At 40.9% G+C, this 15,658-nt stretch overlaps 1 protein-coding gene across 4 annotated transcripts in view; it reads left to right on the top strand.

Annotated features, from left to right (window-relative positions):
• The window catches only part of FBXL17 (F-box and leucine rich repeat protein 17), a 468,601-nt gene that overhangs the window by 165,059 nt on the left and 287,884 nt on the right, over nucleotides 1-15,658 (top strand). For all 4 annotated transcript variants that reach the window (XM_045021619.1, XM_045021620.1, XM_045021621.1 and 1 more), the window contains one exon: nucleotides 10,704-10,834. In XM_045021619.1, coding sequence (XP_044877554.1) covers nucleotides 10,704-10,834 — 131 coding nt within the window. The remainder of the gene's footprint in view (nucleotides 1-10,703; nucleotides 10,835-15,658) is intronic.

The raw sequence follows: 15,658 nt of genomic DNA, 5'->3' as shown, positions 1-15,658 counted from the left end.
AATCTTTTGCCCAACTCTCCATGGAATTTTTGAGGCTTGCTGACCTTGCTGGAAATTTTCAATCTCCACCAGAACATAAGAGTGGTGATATTAGGTCAAATCAAAGGTCCCTCTAGCCCAGTATCCTGTCTTCTGACACTGGCTAATGCCAGGTGCCCCAGAGGGAAGGAACAGAACAGGTAATCATCAAGTGATCCATCCCCTGTTGCCCATTCCTAGCTTCTGGCAAACAGAGACTTAGGACACCATCCCTGCCTGTTGTGGCTAATAGCCATTGATGGACCTATCCTCCATGAATGTATCTAGTTCTTTTTTCAACCCTAAATCCATTATGTACAGTGGAAGAAATTGTAATCTCTGTAACTTCAGCATTGCACTGTTTGTCGAGATAGAAGACAAAGTTTCTAACATCCATGAAATCTCCTTTTTAACAAACTTAAGGAAAGTCTCAAACTAAAAAGTTTTTTGTTATAAGTTTTTAAAATTTGTATTTTAGTTCAAAACCATTAGGTATTTACACCAGCTGTAGCTCTGTCTTTGGAACTCCCCACCTCCAACACCATCTGTGGTCTAAAGATTTCATTTCCCACTGCTCTACCCATCATTTCCCTTTCTAATGTAGGTCATAGACACACTACTTACTAGACTGCAAACTATCAAATTAATAGGGCTGAGAACCTGACCTTCCCCCCTTGCAAGTGTCTCTCTAAACCCAAAGGCACATTTTAGTTTCAACATCTGAGTCAAGGACAACACTTCTTCCTCATGTACCGTACCCTTCATTTTGTACAGACTGTCACTGTACTTCAGCACTGGGTTCTAGGATTGATATTCAATTCAGGATTGATTTGTTGAAAATACAGGAACATAATCTGTTATTGGATATTTGTTTCTTAATATAACAGTTCCCGTCCACTGGATTTTCAGAAGGAGGTGGAGCTAGTGTTAGTATAGTTCAGATTGCTAAACATTTGTTCTAATTTGTATGTCTTCATGTTTTTTTAGTTAACTTACAGCTTAAGCGTCAGAAATATCTTAAACCAAAGTGGGACCAAAAAAAGGACGAGTTCTATTCCTGCAACAAAAGTTTGACCTAGAAAGTAGAGTGCAAGCGGTACAGCATATATGTGTAAATTGAATTGAATTAACTTAGCTTTCTCTTTTTCTTTTTATTTTCACGTTTTTAATTCTTCTATTTGTACCATTCTTTCTGTTTCAAGAGAAAGGGTATGTTTACACTGCACATGCCTTTTGGTGGTGTTTAGAGTACATACACAACACACCTCTCAAGCACAAGTATATATAGCAATTTCGATGGTGAGGCACTGGTTAGGTTAGTAGATACTCCTTAATTCACAGGTGTGTACCCTACAGGGTTCGCTATTCACCCAAGCAGTTTCTCCCCATCTACACTGTGATTTTTAGCAATATAATGTCCTGCTGCCTCACTCTGCTGGAGTCTTTCCCTACCACAGGTGGGGAAAGGCTCTAGTAGTACCTTGAAGTGGGGAAAGACTCCAGCCGTGGGGAGCAGTCACAGCTTTCTCCTCTGCAGTGAAAGACTCTGGCAGCAGGAAAAGCTCTGCAGGGGAAGGCAGCAAGGAAAGGCTCTGGTATCTCCCTCCTGCTGACCCTTGCTCACTCTCTCCCCCCAACCAGAGCCTTCCACTGACATATGTAGCTATATAAGATAGTGTAGATGCAGCCTGTTTTTCACTTCACTGTAGTAACACATGTCCAACATGCCACCATCAGTAGTGTGCAGTGTAGAAATAGCTGAAGAGTAAGAGAGAGTTGTTTCATTCTTGGGGGGAAGGTGGGGGGGAATGCAGAACTCAGCTTCTGCTTCACTTTGACTGCTGCTGGTAGTTAGTTTTGAGCTTTGGAAGTAAGTGTTGGAGAAAAGAGGGATTAATTGCAGGAACAGTCATCCTAAAAGTAAGAGGGTATTGCTGCCTGTCAGAAGGCAGAGGAGAGTTATACTCATTCTCATGCTCTGAGATGCAAAACTTAATTAATAGAATATTCTGTTTCTGCACTGTCTGTTTCTGACAGTGATTAAAAGTCTGGTATGTTTAGGGCACTCAAGATTCATGCCTGACAGATCAAAAGTCCAACTGTTTAGAAAGGGTTTTTAATGTTCTATGCTCTAAGAGCAAATATGTAAATAGTGAAATGATCGTGTTTCTTGGTGCTGGAGTGGTTTCTAACTCAGTGGAATGGGAATTTATTTTTGTATTATAGTTAATATTTGTGTATTAATGAAATAATTTCAATGCAATACTTTGCACAAAGATTTCAGATGCAGATCTTCAAAGTAGTTTAAACAATTAATTCCTAGATTCTAGCATGGTTATATTATTTAAAAGATTCAAGACAATATTTCTAAATCTTTCATGGACAATTATTTTCTTCTTCTACATTTCAGGTACAAATATAAATAAATATTTTGCAAGATATTCTGCAACCTTGTGCAACTAAAAACCTACAATATCCTTAGTCCATTGGAGTTTTGTGTCCCTTGTTACCCTGTGAGTTATTGTAAAGTTATTTGGTTCTTTCTCCTGTTCGTAAAACATGAAACACAAAAGGAAAACTGAACACAGTTTGTGAGAATTCTATACAGCTTTTCTTTACTAAGTCTTTATAATGTGTTGCAGCATATATGGTGGTTGGAGTAGAGGGCTGGGAGCCAGGAACCTTGGATTCTATTCCCATCTTTCCTACTGTCTTTATTGTGTGACTGTGAATACATCATCCACTGTAATTCAGTGTCTCAGTTTCCCCATCTGTAAAAATACAATAATATCCACTTCATAGAGTTTTTTGAGTCTTTACAAATATAAAGTGCTTTGAGATCCCAAACTAAAGATGCTACATAAATGCTAAGCAGTAGCACTGCTACTACTATATTACCAATTATTCATACATTTATAGTATTAGTGACTTACAGGGAGCTTAACACTGTGGCACTTATGCTTTACAAAATACTTTAAAATCAAATGAGAATGCCATGAGCATACGACAAAAGAGCATACACTACACTCTAATTTAATTAGTGATAAAAATTGCAGGAAATATATTTAACACAATTCCCTAATAGCTAATGGCCACTGCCATGTAGTCCTTACAAGTTAGATCAGGAGGGATATGGCCTTTCTTTTCCATTTGTATATCACCCATTGTCAAGAAACCACAAGGCTCCACTGTAGCTCAGCTGAACTAGGCACTAATGAAGCCAATAGACCCACCACTGATGTCTGAGCAATTCAAACCTTATATATTATTGGGTTCTCCCATGCCCCAAACAGTCCATAATGGTTGGCTTATTTGTAAATGAGGACATCCTTAGCAAATATGATTGTGTGTTATGGCTTTCCAGTGAGAGTCACAGATGAGATTTGCATCCGCTCCTGGTTAGTGGCAGCTGAAGTATTGGCACCCTGATATACCTAAGGTAAAAGGAATGCTGACCAGATCATGCTTACTTTCCAGAAAAATCCACCTCAGTTTGACCCAGTTCTGTATGTTATTACACCAGACATTTCACACTTGTTTCCTTTGTGGTCTTTGCTCCCATGGTGACTAATAATTACTTCTGGCCAATTGTGCTTGTACTACATATTATAGATAAGAGTCACTAGTTGGTCCAAGGACCTGCCTCTGATACCTTCTCATGTAATTTGGTTGAGTTGCTGTTAAATCCCAGTTGTGAGCCTCACTTTTTACCATTGACATAGTTTTGAAATAAAAGGGAATTCTGTGAGTGTTTGATAGCAACCAACTCCAGAACACACTAGGAAGAAGGATAGATATAAACTTTCTGACTATCCTAGGAAATTTTGCTACACCATCAGATGCACCCATAAAAAGTTCTCCAACTGCCATTTGTCAATGGCTCTCACTTCATGGTCTAGGGATCATTTATAGCAGCTGAGGTGGGGTCCCTGATGTCAAAGGTCCAAGTTACATATTCTGTTGAAGGAGAGCCCATGAGAGAAGGTCTTGCAGTGGATTGTCAGAAATTGGTACTGGATAAGAAAGAGCTGTGTTCCCAGAATAGAAAGCTCTTTCCATGGGGGTGGAGTGATACACCTTGACTGTTGTGAGCTGTCTTGGTAATGAATCATTATAGGATGATGATCTAGGGTAAAATTTTCCAAAGTGTGTAAGTCATCTAGAAACCTAAATCCCATTTTCAAAGCAGTTTAGGAATTTAGGCACTTAAGTCTCATTGAAGGTCATTGAGACTTAGGCTCCTAAGTTATTTAGGTGCGTTTTAAATATTTTACCCATAGCTCATATTCCTTCTGGTTTGTCTGTGAAAACTGGTAGTGAGGCTCAAGTCAATCCTAAAATATATACACGTTCCCTAACGATAGAGTGTTTGATTTGTCCCATCTTCTAGTCCTTACAGACTGTTCACTCACTTGAAGTGCCCCAAAGATAGTAATGGTGAAGTAGCTTGGAATAAATGATGCTTGAAGAGCCTGGAACTACCTACTCGTACTACCTAAATGGATCCCGTAAGATCTGTGAGGAAGTGTACATTGTGTATTTATAGTAATAACAATGATAAATATAAGTCTAAGCTTCTCCACTGGTCAGGGAACCAAGTAGGCTACCTGTGAACAAGAGGATATGACAATTAATAGGAAATGATGATGGAATTGTATAATGTTGAATAGGATGGTGGAGTGATGGTAATCTTTAAGGATACGTCTACACAACAAAGGAAAACCAGCAGCTGGCCCATGCCAGCCACCTGCGGGATGGGTCCCAGAGCTCAGGCTCCAATCCAAGCCTGGAAGTCCACACAGCAAAGAAACAGCCCAAGCCCCAGGAGCCCGAGTCAGCTAGCATGGGCTAGCCATGGATATCTAGTTGCTGTGTAGACATACTATAAATGTGAAGTGGCCATGGAGTGACTGTGCAAACAAGGGATGACATCATGGCTTCATTGAACTAAATGGCAATTTTGTTAATGACTTCACTGGGGATAGAATTTAATCCCAATTTTTGGGGAATCTCTCCGTCCAGAGCAGTGGTTCTCAAACTTTTGTACTGGTGACCCCTTTCACATAGCAAGCCTCTGAGTGCAACCCCTCCCCTTTATAAATTAAAAACATGTTTTTATATATTTAACACCATTATAAATACTGGAGGCAAAGCGGGGTTTGGGGAGGAGGCTGACCCCTTGCAACATCCTATTTAATAACCTTTTGCCCCCCTGAGGAGTCTCAATCCTCAGTTTGAGAACCCCTGGTCCAGAGCAAAAAGACTTTACTGAGAAATTGTGTATTCTGATTTCTGACACCCACTATCCTTCCTTCCCTGAGTTGACCCTGTCCTCTTGGTGCCCCACTTGTAAGCCACTTGAAGTAGGCATCATAGGCCTCGTTTTTCAGAAGTGTTGATCACCCAAATCTCCAGTTTAAGTCCGTGGAAGCTGTAACATTGGGAGCTGTTTAAGTTTTCAGCACCTCTGAAAATTGGACATTGTGTCTTTTTATCTTTATTAAGTGGTGCCCTTTCTTGGACACTGTAAAACAATAAATAATAATTAAACCCATGAAGGAAAAAAAGAGCCAGCAACATTGCTATCTGTGAGTAAACATAATGGGGCTTGAAAAAAAGAGTGCTTTTGGCTGGCCTTCACGTCTTGTAATATGTAGTCCCTTATTACCTCCATGAGTGGATATTTGGTTATTGTGGTATGGTGCACATGCCCTGCTGAATTGCCCAACAGAGTTATTTCCTTCCCTTTAAGACACTCAGCCTTCATGGGATGGTCTTGTGGCTAAGGCAATGGACTGGGATTCTGGAGATCTGGCTTTAATTCTCCACCACATACTCCATGTGTTAACTTGGGCAACCTTTGTGTCTCAGTTCCTCATCTGTAAAGTGGGGATAAGAGGATAGTTGTCTACCTCTCAGAGCTGTTGTGAGGCACCCAGATACAGTGATGATGAGCACCATATGAAAACCTCAATAAATTAATCATTGAGGGATGCTGGTATATCGGTGATTAGCAGCCCTCCTACAGTGAAGAGCTAGGGCAAGTATGTGTGTTTGATTATTCTTTAGACCTTGTGTCTTTCTGAGCTTTGGAATGATTCCATGCAAAAACATTTATTCAGAAAACAGCAGTGAACTATTACCAGGCAACAGTCTGTCATAATGTATAGATCCAGTCTTCAGTTATAAGTGGATGAGAACGTCTTTTCTAGTATTGCTGCAGGATGTACATTTATTTGGATTGAAATATAAACATTATTGTAATGATTTGTTTGTGCATGCCGTTGATTGACTAAATGGGGGCATTGAGTTTTCCAGTTGCACTGCTTGCAGAAAATTTTTGAAGGGAACCATTAATTAGGATTATCATCCAAATTCATGACTAGTGTAAGTAAGACTTCAGTGGACTGTCACAAGGCCTGTTATTCCCAAAATTATTACTAAGGCCAATAATGTGTCAGATTATCTAATCGAACCATTGAGTTGAGGCAAATCCATGTCCCAGTAGCAGCAGAGTCATTGCAGTTTTACTGCACAGATATGAACGGAATCAGGCCTCACACAGGTGGCAGGCAGGCTTGGGTGAGCAGCAATGCCAGCCCCAATCTTTGGGAAATACGTCATCCTATCTAGTATGTGCGTTGCTGCTCGCCCAAGCACTGCCTGCCCCTCACGCGGGGAGAGGGACTCAGGCTAGCGGCTCAGGCCAGCCCTATGCGGTGTCCCCTTTTGCCTTTGGGAAATACGGTCACTCACTTCTACAAAACAGCTCTGTAACCTGGGGGTAGCATTCTTTTCCCCACGCCTTGAGGAAATATCCTCCATCCAACCCATTACTGGGGACTGGGACCCTGAATTTAACTCTTATTCAGCAGAGTTTTGTTGGCAATAAATCTATTTAATTTCTTTTCAAACTTTAAATTGGAGAAAGTTAGACCTTGTGGAATAAAACATGGTTACACCAGTTCTAAAGATTGCCTGCATTCTAAGTCCCCAGTTTCTTTTAAATATCTTGACTTAGTGTTTAACTACTGAAGTGAACAATTTATATGATCTCAGTTGTGAGCCTTTACTTAATCAAATCCTTGGTGGTGACTTAAATCACTGAATAGGATTACTGTTCTTTCATACAGAGAAGGTAAATTTAATTAAAATGTCAGTATTACCTAAATGCAATTATTTGTTCCAGAGTATGCCAGAGATTATTTCAGACAGCTTTTTTTTTAAACATTAGAAGTTACTATGACTAAGTGTATTTAGAAAGAAAAGGATTGAGAGTCATTGTCTGAGGAGTTTGTGGCAACTTGAGTACATTAGCTCAAAATATGCTTCTTGCTATATCCATCCTTCACTTACATGCGTACTGAGTTCATCCTTTTTTATTTTTACAGGGAAATGCTGAAAAAATATTTAAAAAATGGGACTATATCAGGTTAATGTTAAAGTTATCCAGGCTATGTCGTTTGTCATATTGTGCTACTCCCAGGAAGGCAGGATTATGTTCTGTGTGCCTTTGAATTTTGTGTAGCCCTACTCTGGTGGACAGATATTTGTTTAAATTCTCCAGATATAACAATTGTAAGATGTAGTATTTTAGATTGTTAGGTATAATAAGATAGTACTCTTTATACAAGATCACTCTGTCCAGAATGAGCTGGAAGCTGCCTGCTCCTGGAGAGAGAGAGAACACAATAAACAGACAGCACAATTTTTATGTAGGTCTGACTACTTTAATCAGGGTTCAGTTAAGTACTATGGTAAAAGTAATGGCTACTGTTTATAGGAAGATTGAGTGTTTTAGAGGTATCCTTCCTATCCCAATGAATTTGAAAGAAGGCTCTGATTTAAAGGGAAGTTGTCAATATGAAAATCACATTTCCATATGAAAACTGTGACAGGTCAGAGAAATTAAGTTGATCAAAGTGAAGGTTAAGTGGTCTTGATTGCTGTCTATAAATACCTACATGGAGAGAAGCTTTCAGATAGTAGAGGCCTCTTCATTAGAGAACGGGCTTGTCCACATGGTGGGATAGGGGATGTGCACTAGAGGGGATGTTGATTTTTACTGCTCAGTAACATAGGCACTAACTGTTCCCTGATATAGCCTGGGTAACTTTAACATTAACCTGATGTATTTCCATTTTTTAATATTTTTCAGCATTTCCCTCTAAAAGTTAAAAAAAAAAAAAAAAAAAAAAAAAGGATGAACTCAGTGTGCACCTAAGTGAAGGATGGATACAGCAGGTCTACAAGGACCAGTTAATGCATGACACTATAGTGAGCGTTAAAAACAGGGCCGGCTCTAGACCCCAGCGCAGCAAGCACGCGCGTGGGTGGCCCTTTCCCGGGGGGGCGGCAGGCTGGGCCGGCGGACCTGCCGCAGTCATGCCTGCGGGAGGTCCACCGGAGCCCCGGGACGACCGGACCTGCCGCAGGCATGACTGCGGAGGCGGCGCTCGTCCCGCGGCTCCAGTGGACCTCCCGCAGGCATGACTGCGGACGGTTCGCTGGTCCCGCGGCTCGGCTGGACCTCCCGCAGGCATGCCTGCGGCAGCTCAAGCGGAGCCGCCGGACCTGCGAACTGTCCGCAGCTGCGGGAGGTCCAGCCGAGCCGCGCGACCAGCGGACCCTCCGCAGTCATGCCCGCGGGAGGTCCGCTGCTCCCGCGGCTCCGGGGCGCCTCCCAGGCATGACTGCTTGGGGAGGCCAAAAACGTAGAGCCACCCCTGGTTAAAAATCACACAACCTTAGTGCGTATTACTACACTGTGTAGACAAGTCCAAAGAGATAACAAGATACAGTATTGCCAACTCTTGCGTTTTTATCACAAGACTCACTATATTTGTTATTTTCTTAAAGCTTTGGCTACTGGAATTAAGTGATTATATTTGCATCCCAGCTCTTTCTTTTTTTAAAAAACAATGTCTCTAGCACTTGTGGTTGCAAAGAAAAGCTTGAAAATGTGACCTAAAGTTTGTTCAAAAGGCTCAAAAAACAGAAGGCAAATACCCTACCCCACAAGCCTCCACCCCCTAATTTTTAAGTCAATCTCAACATTTTGAAGAGTCTAATTTTGAATGCTTTTGGTTGAAAATACTGAAGACCAATGTCTGTGAGGATAATTCAGCATTGGGCTACTTAACAATGGATGTGAGGATTCCCTATCATGTAGTCTTTAAATCAAGGTTAGATGTCTTTCTAAAAGATACGCTTGAGCTCAGCTAGAAATTGTGGACTTGATGTAGAAATTGTAACATGGACAAGCAATGTGATGTCCTGCAAAGATTAACTTTAAAAGTCAAAGTCACATATTTCAGTTCTAAGGTTGTAAAAAGTTTTTGAAAGCATTAACTTTATGTGCCTTCAACTAAACCACCATCAAAGAAACATTTTAGTATTTGAAGAAAAGAAAATGCTGGAAGCCTCTGATTTCATATAGCCAAAAGAATTTTGCAGGTACTAACCCGGGCAGGGAATGGGGGGGGAGGAGGAGGGATTCATAATAGAACTGCTAAAGCACTGTAAACCAGGGGTCCCCAACCCCTGGGCCGCGGACCGTTACCGGTCCGCGCCCTGTTAGGAACCGGGCCGCGAACCGACCCCTAGCACATCAAGCGGCGTGTCTCCGGTGGGGCCCCTGAGCCCTGCCCCCTCAGAGACGCGTGGTGAGGGGGTGGGGCTGCGAGCTCCGGGCTGAGCTCAGCTCCCTCCGCTCAGCGTGGAGCTCCCAGCCCCGCCCCCTCACCACGCGGCTCTGAGCGGGACGGAGCTCAGGCCCCGCCGGAGGCACGCTGCAGCTGTCGGGCGAGGCGCTGAGGCTCCGGGTGAGGAGGGAGCCGGGGGTAAGAGGCTGGGGCCAGGGGGGTTGGCTAAGGGACAGGGAGTCCTGGGGACAGTCAAGGCACAGAGAGGGGGTGGTCAGGGGGCAGGGAATAGGGGGGGTTGGATTGTGGGTGTTCCGGGGGGGTCTGTCAGGACTCAGCGGGGGTGGGGGGATAGGGGTTGGGGCAGTCAGGGGACAGGGAGCAGGGGTGGGGTCCCAGGGTGATGGGGGTCTCTGGGGGATGGTGAGGGGACAAGGAGCAGGATGGGTCGGGGATTCTGAGGGGGGCAGGCAGTCGGGGGGGCAGGAAGTGGGTGGGGGTTAGATAGGGGGCAGGGCTCCCACTAATTCTGCATTATGGTCAGTTGTATAATTATTTCATTATATATTACAATAAGAATAGAAATAAAAGTACAAAAATAAATGTAATGCGCTTGAATCGTCCCAAAACCATCCCACAGGTCCGCGGAATTTTTTTTTCTATGAAACCGGTCCCTGGTGCCAGAAAGGTTGGGGACCGCCGCTGTAAACTATAGATATGCTATAGGGCCCATACAATACTAGCAAACAGTTACTCTGTAGTTTTAATTGTATTACATTTTCGGTAATAAACTCTTCTCAAACTAGAGAAAAATCTGATTGTCTCATGCTGATGTCTGTATTATGTTTCTGACTATTCTAAACCCTTTCTACAGAAAGGTGAGAAGGGCTTTTCATTAACTGCAATGCATCTTGCTTGTCTGTCTTATACTGCACATGATTCCAGAAAGGCGTAAAAGCTTTTATAACAGAATGTGTCAGTACTTTCTGAATATTAGTACATTTTCAGACACTTTCCTCTTTATTGTATTTCTCTCAATAGCTAAGAAACCTTTCCAGCCTGGATCTACGTCATATCACAGAACTGGATAATGAAACTGTGATGGAAATAGTGAAGAGATGCAAAAACCTTAGCTCCCTCAATCTCTGTCTGAACTGGATCATTAATGACAGGTAATTTCATTATACCATATAACAGCAGTAAATCTCAGAAGAGCAAAATTAACCCATTGTATTGAATAATTGTAGTCAGTGATGATTCATAGCAGTTTGGAGGGAAAGAACTACTAAAAACTGGTGTCTCTGTCTATGTTGGGCAAATCATCTGACCCTTATTTTCTGGTGCATCCGTCATATTTTTTAACAGTAGAGAGTGAGTCATTATAAATGAATGAGGGCATTATTCAGTTTTTCTTGTAGATAAAGTCAGAATGTGCCCTTAATTTGGTTGCTTGAGATATAGAATTCCTGTTTTCAATACTTTTGCAAACAGGTGTGCAGCATTTGAACATTGCTCATGGGCACATAAAATCCAAACAAAAACACGAGTATGTAAGGAATGATAATTTATTTGTAGGTTCAGTTTGTGGAACTTGTATTTGTTAAAAGTTAGAGAACTGTAATATTGCTAGGCTTTTGGCAAATAAATAGTGTGCATCAGTAATAATTACCCTTAGATTAACTTGAGCTATGACTTTATAACTTTAATTGTTCCTGTTTCCTTCTGTCTGTAAGCTAATCTTTTATTTAAAATTAAGAAAAACCTCATGGGAAATTTAAGTTTACACCTTACATGGGGTGGAAAATATTGTTAAAACATGAGTCTAAAAAGTTGAAAGTTCTTTAAAACAATTAGAAAATATATCAAAGCCACTCCTTGGAAGGGAAAAGTAACAAAAAATTCTTCCAAGTGAATTTCTACAAAAGAAGTTATAAATGCTGAAAATAGAGGCTTTAAGTAGAAGCCATGAGATATCCTTAAAGTACAGTGGTTGTTCATAGTGCATTTCATATAACCATAAAGACATTGTTTAACAATTCTAATATATTTCTCTTCCTGACCACAATCACAATTTTATTTTTAAACCTCTTCTTACAATCTTTTTTTCTTTATCCATTAAAAAATCATACCTGAAGTAAAAACATATTATGTGGGAAGTAAGATTTTTGATATATATTTGGGTGACTATCTTAATTAGTTTTTTGATTTTTCTTGAAATGCCCAACAAATTTATTTTTAACTTCATTAAATTTTACTGATATTTTCTTTTTAATTCACACCAGTACCAATTCAATATTGTTTCAGAATTTTTATGGAAAAATGGGTAAAACCTTTTTTAATAAAGGTCTTCTCGCTCTCCCTTTGTCTTTATTTTTCAATGCCTAACATATGTTTGTGATGTACAGTACCATCATAGACCACTAACATGCATACCAATTATACCTCAGATTCTGTCATCATTAGGCTGAGTAGTTAATTCCCTTGGTAATTAAATGGGGACAGTGCATGTAGTAACATACTTTCTGATGTGAATGTGGGTAGATGAATTGGGACATTCAATCAGTGACTAACCTTTTCCTTCTGGAAAGGAAAACAAAGTAATGTGGTGTTAGAATAAAATATAGAATATAAAATTGTAGAAACAATAGAAGTTTAGATTTAAAAATTGTTTGACTGTATATGTAAAAAATTCAAGGGAAGAAAGGATGATAGTGAACTGGGTCAGAACAAGAAGCCTGTGAAAATTAACATATAGGAGAGGAAATGAGCATCCTCCTCAAATGTAACTACTGTTTTGCTTGTAATAGAGCAATACTATAGTTTTTTTCCCCTTCATTTGGAAAGGATCTATTGAATCTGTGAACCAGACTCACCAGCTGTATTGTGATGTTTCAAGAATAGGCTGCTGAAAGTTCTCACTTGTCAGATACACAGCTGTCACTCCATTCGTCATTCTTACATTATAGCTAAAGAATGTGTTTCAGTGATCTAAAATAGGAGATCTCTTTTAATGTAGATTGCAGTACATAGGCACTGTACAATGAAGTAAATTATGGATGCCATGATAGACTTAAACCCACACAAGCAAGAACATTTTAGGGTTAAGTCGGGCACTTAATATTATTGTACTTCAGATCATTTGATCGCATTTAATTGTAATAGTTCTTGTTGTATATAATGACTTATTGTACAATGCCAAGTTAGTTTATCTTAATGTCTCAATGGAAAATTTTAGAATAACAGAGGAAAACTGTAGAAGAAAAATGTAAACTTAAAGGACAGAGTCATTTTTTATTTTTAATTACATGCTTACACATACTATTTAGCAGAATTAAGAAGTGTTTCTTTTAAATAAGTCGGTATAAATCTAATTTTTCACATCAAGTTTAATTACAAGTTCAACATCTTTTCCATAGAGGGCATAAAAAATGTGCTGTTGTATTTAAACCTTTCAAGTGACTATTGTTGTCTATTAATTCTTTGTTGTTATCCATTTATTTCTGTTCATAAATACTTTATGCTTTACCTGCAATTTTTCATCATCAGTATGTAATTGTGATACAAAACAGAAAATGACTATTTAAATTAATCTCAAAGCAAATCTTTTTGTGTTGATTGAAGAATTAACAACACTTGGCAAAGACAATAGAAAGTTTTCCCCAGTTGCATTGCATATGAATTAATTTTAACTATGCCATAAATAAGATGAAGTACCAATACATATTTTTATTTTTCCAGAATCATGATTCAATCACTTGACATAAACCTTGGCACATAAGCATAAATTAAATGTAAGATGAGCATATGAAAAAAAGGCTGATACCGAAGTATTCCTCCCAACGATTAAAATTAAGCTTCTAGGCTATTATGCACAACTCCCATTAATTTCACTGTGCGTTGTGTGTCTGAATCCCCTAGTCAGTTTTGACAATCTCTGCCATAGTATTCTCTTGGAGCCTCTAAGATAGTTGAAATATATATATTTTTTGTTTTAATACAACATTACACAATTTTTTTCAATTTCATATCCTGTTTTGTAGTAAAGGTACTTTTCTATGGCATGTAGGCTAGAGATACCACATTTTCTGATGTATTTGTCTGGCACACTGAATTAATTGTTTTAAGAAGTTTCATGAGAACATCCTCCCTTATTCTGATGTCTGTAGTAATCTATATATTGGCCAGAGGGAGATGCTGGAAAACAAAATCTGTTGTTATGGTTATGGTTATGTTATGGTCACAAATGACACTTCCTCCCTAGCCTATGTAATTTTGAGAAATGATTTAGATTTCTTCTATTATTAATCTGTTTGATGAACAACATTAGTATAGGGGCTCCTATAAAGGGCAGCTGCCACTTTTCATTATTTGGTTTGTTTGGTTGTGGAAACAGAAACAATGAGATGCAGAAACCATAGTATGGTTAAATGCAGAACCTGCAACTTTATTTCATAAATAAAATCTAGCTGGGATAAACCACCCCAAACTGCCTGGCAGGGCTGTTCCAGTGCGTACCTCAAATGACACCAACAGCCTTGATATAATATAAACCAGAGAGTGAGTGTGAAAGCCATCCCACCTCTACACCCATAGGCCTGCTGGGGCATGTGAAGAGGAGACACAGGGAACACTTCTTCAACTTCTTCCAGCCAGGATCTCCTGCCTCAACTGAAGGGTGTCTTCAGTACTCCAGCTCCAACAAAGGCCAATCCCAGCTAGTTTTGATGAACTTTTTTTCCCCCCAACCCTTAGAAATCTGGTGTTGCCTTCTCCTCTCCATAGCATCCGAGAATTGGCTTTCACGAGTTGTAACTTGCCTGATCAGACCAGATAGACTACCTGGGATTCTCCACATGATTGTTTATCACTTTACCATATGCGCGTGCTAGGACTCCAGCAGGATAGGATGCATACCCTCTTCCTTGAAATTGTCAGTATCTGTGTGTGGTTTAGCTGACTTGTGGTACTAAGAGAAAAATAAGATTCTTTCTTCCCTCCTTGTCCACCTCCTCTTAAACCTAAATATTTATGAGCTCAATTTACGGAGAGATTGCATCCTAAAATTGCACCCAAATTGAAGTCTCATGGCTCCAATTACTGGTCCAGCTAAAGATCTGATATTTGAATGTAGTGTTATGCAGGGCTGGCCCTGGCTTTTTTGCCACCCCAAGTGCAAAAAAACCCCAAAACCCCCCAACAATCCCGTGCCACGTCCGGAGTGGCAAAGCAGGAAAAAAAAAAAACCTGCGGTGCGTCCGGAGTGGCAAAGCAGGAAAAAACCAGACAAACAAAAAAAAACCCTGTGGGGCGGCCGGAGCGCGGGTGCAGGGGGACTCCCTGCACTGCACATGTGCCCCGGGCAACGGGGGGGGGGAGGCAGAGGGGGTGGGGGGGAGAGAAAAGGGGGGCGGTCAGGGCTTCAGTTGGGCGCTCACCATGCGGCCCCTCCCACTGCGCCGCCTGCCGGGAGGGCTCCGCGCCGCTCCAGTCCACAGGGAGGGAAGGAGGTGGGCTGCCCTGCCAGGCTTGCTACAGACCTGGCACTGGCTGGGGCAGACAGAGCACGCAGCCGGCTCCCAGCAGGGTGCCCCCCGCCCCCTACAGGGCGGCTAGATCAGCAAAAAAAAAAGCATCTGTGCTGCCCTAGGATTGGGTGGAATGCCACCCCGTAGAATCTGCCTCCCCAAGCACGAGCTTGCTCGGCTGGTGCCTGGAGCCGGCCCTGGTGGTATGCTTTAGAAAAGCATGAGATGGATAGAATATTGTTCTTGGAAGGTATAATACACAGTATATTGTATTGCCACCTTCTGAAAGAGGGAAATGAGTTTATTTCAGATAGTATAAAATTGGTGCACACTGGGAGTATATGAGCGTTATATAAATCCTTGTAGTAGGTCTAACCACTAATTAGAAGTAGGGGAACTGCTCCTCAAAATGTACTTCTTCGTACTGGATTTTTCTCTTTCTGGGGCTGGGATCTCTTATAGTGTGCCATG

Source organism: Mauremys mutica, chromosome 6 (genome assembly GCF_020497125.1).
Source record: "Mauremys mutica isolate MM-2020 ecotype Southern chromosome 6, ASM2049712v1, whole genome shotgun sequence".
In the NCBI taxonomy this organism is placed as follows: Eukaryota; Metazoa; Chordata; order Testudines; family Geoemydidae; genus Mauremys; species Mauremys mutica.
The sequence above is the reverse complement of the archived record's forward strand: the minus strand, read 5'-3'. Positions and strand labels throughout refer to the sequence as shown.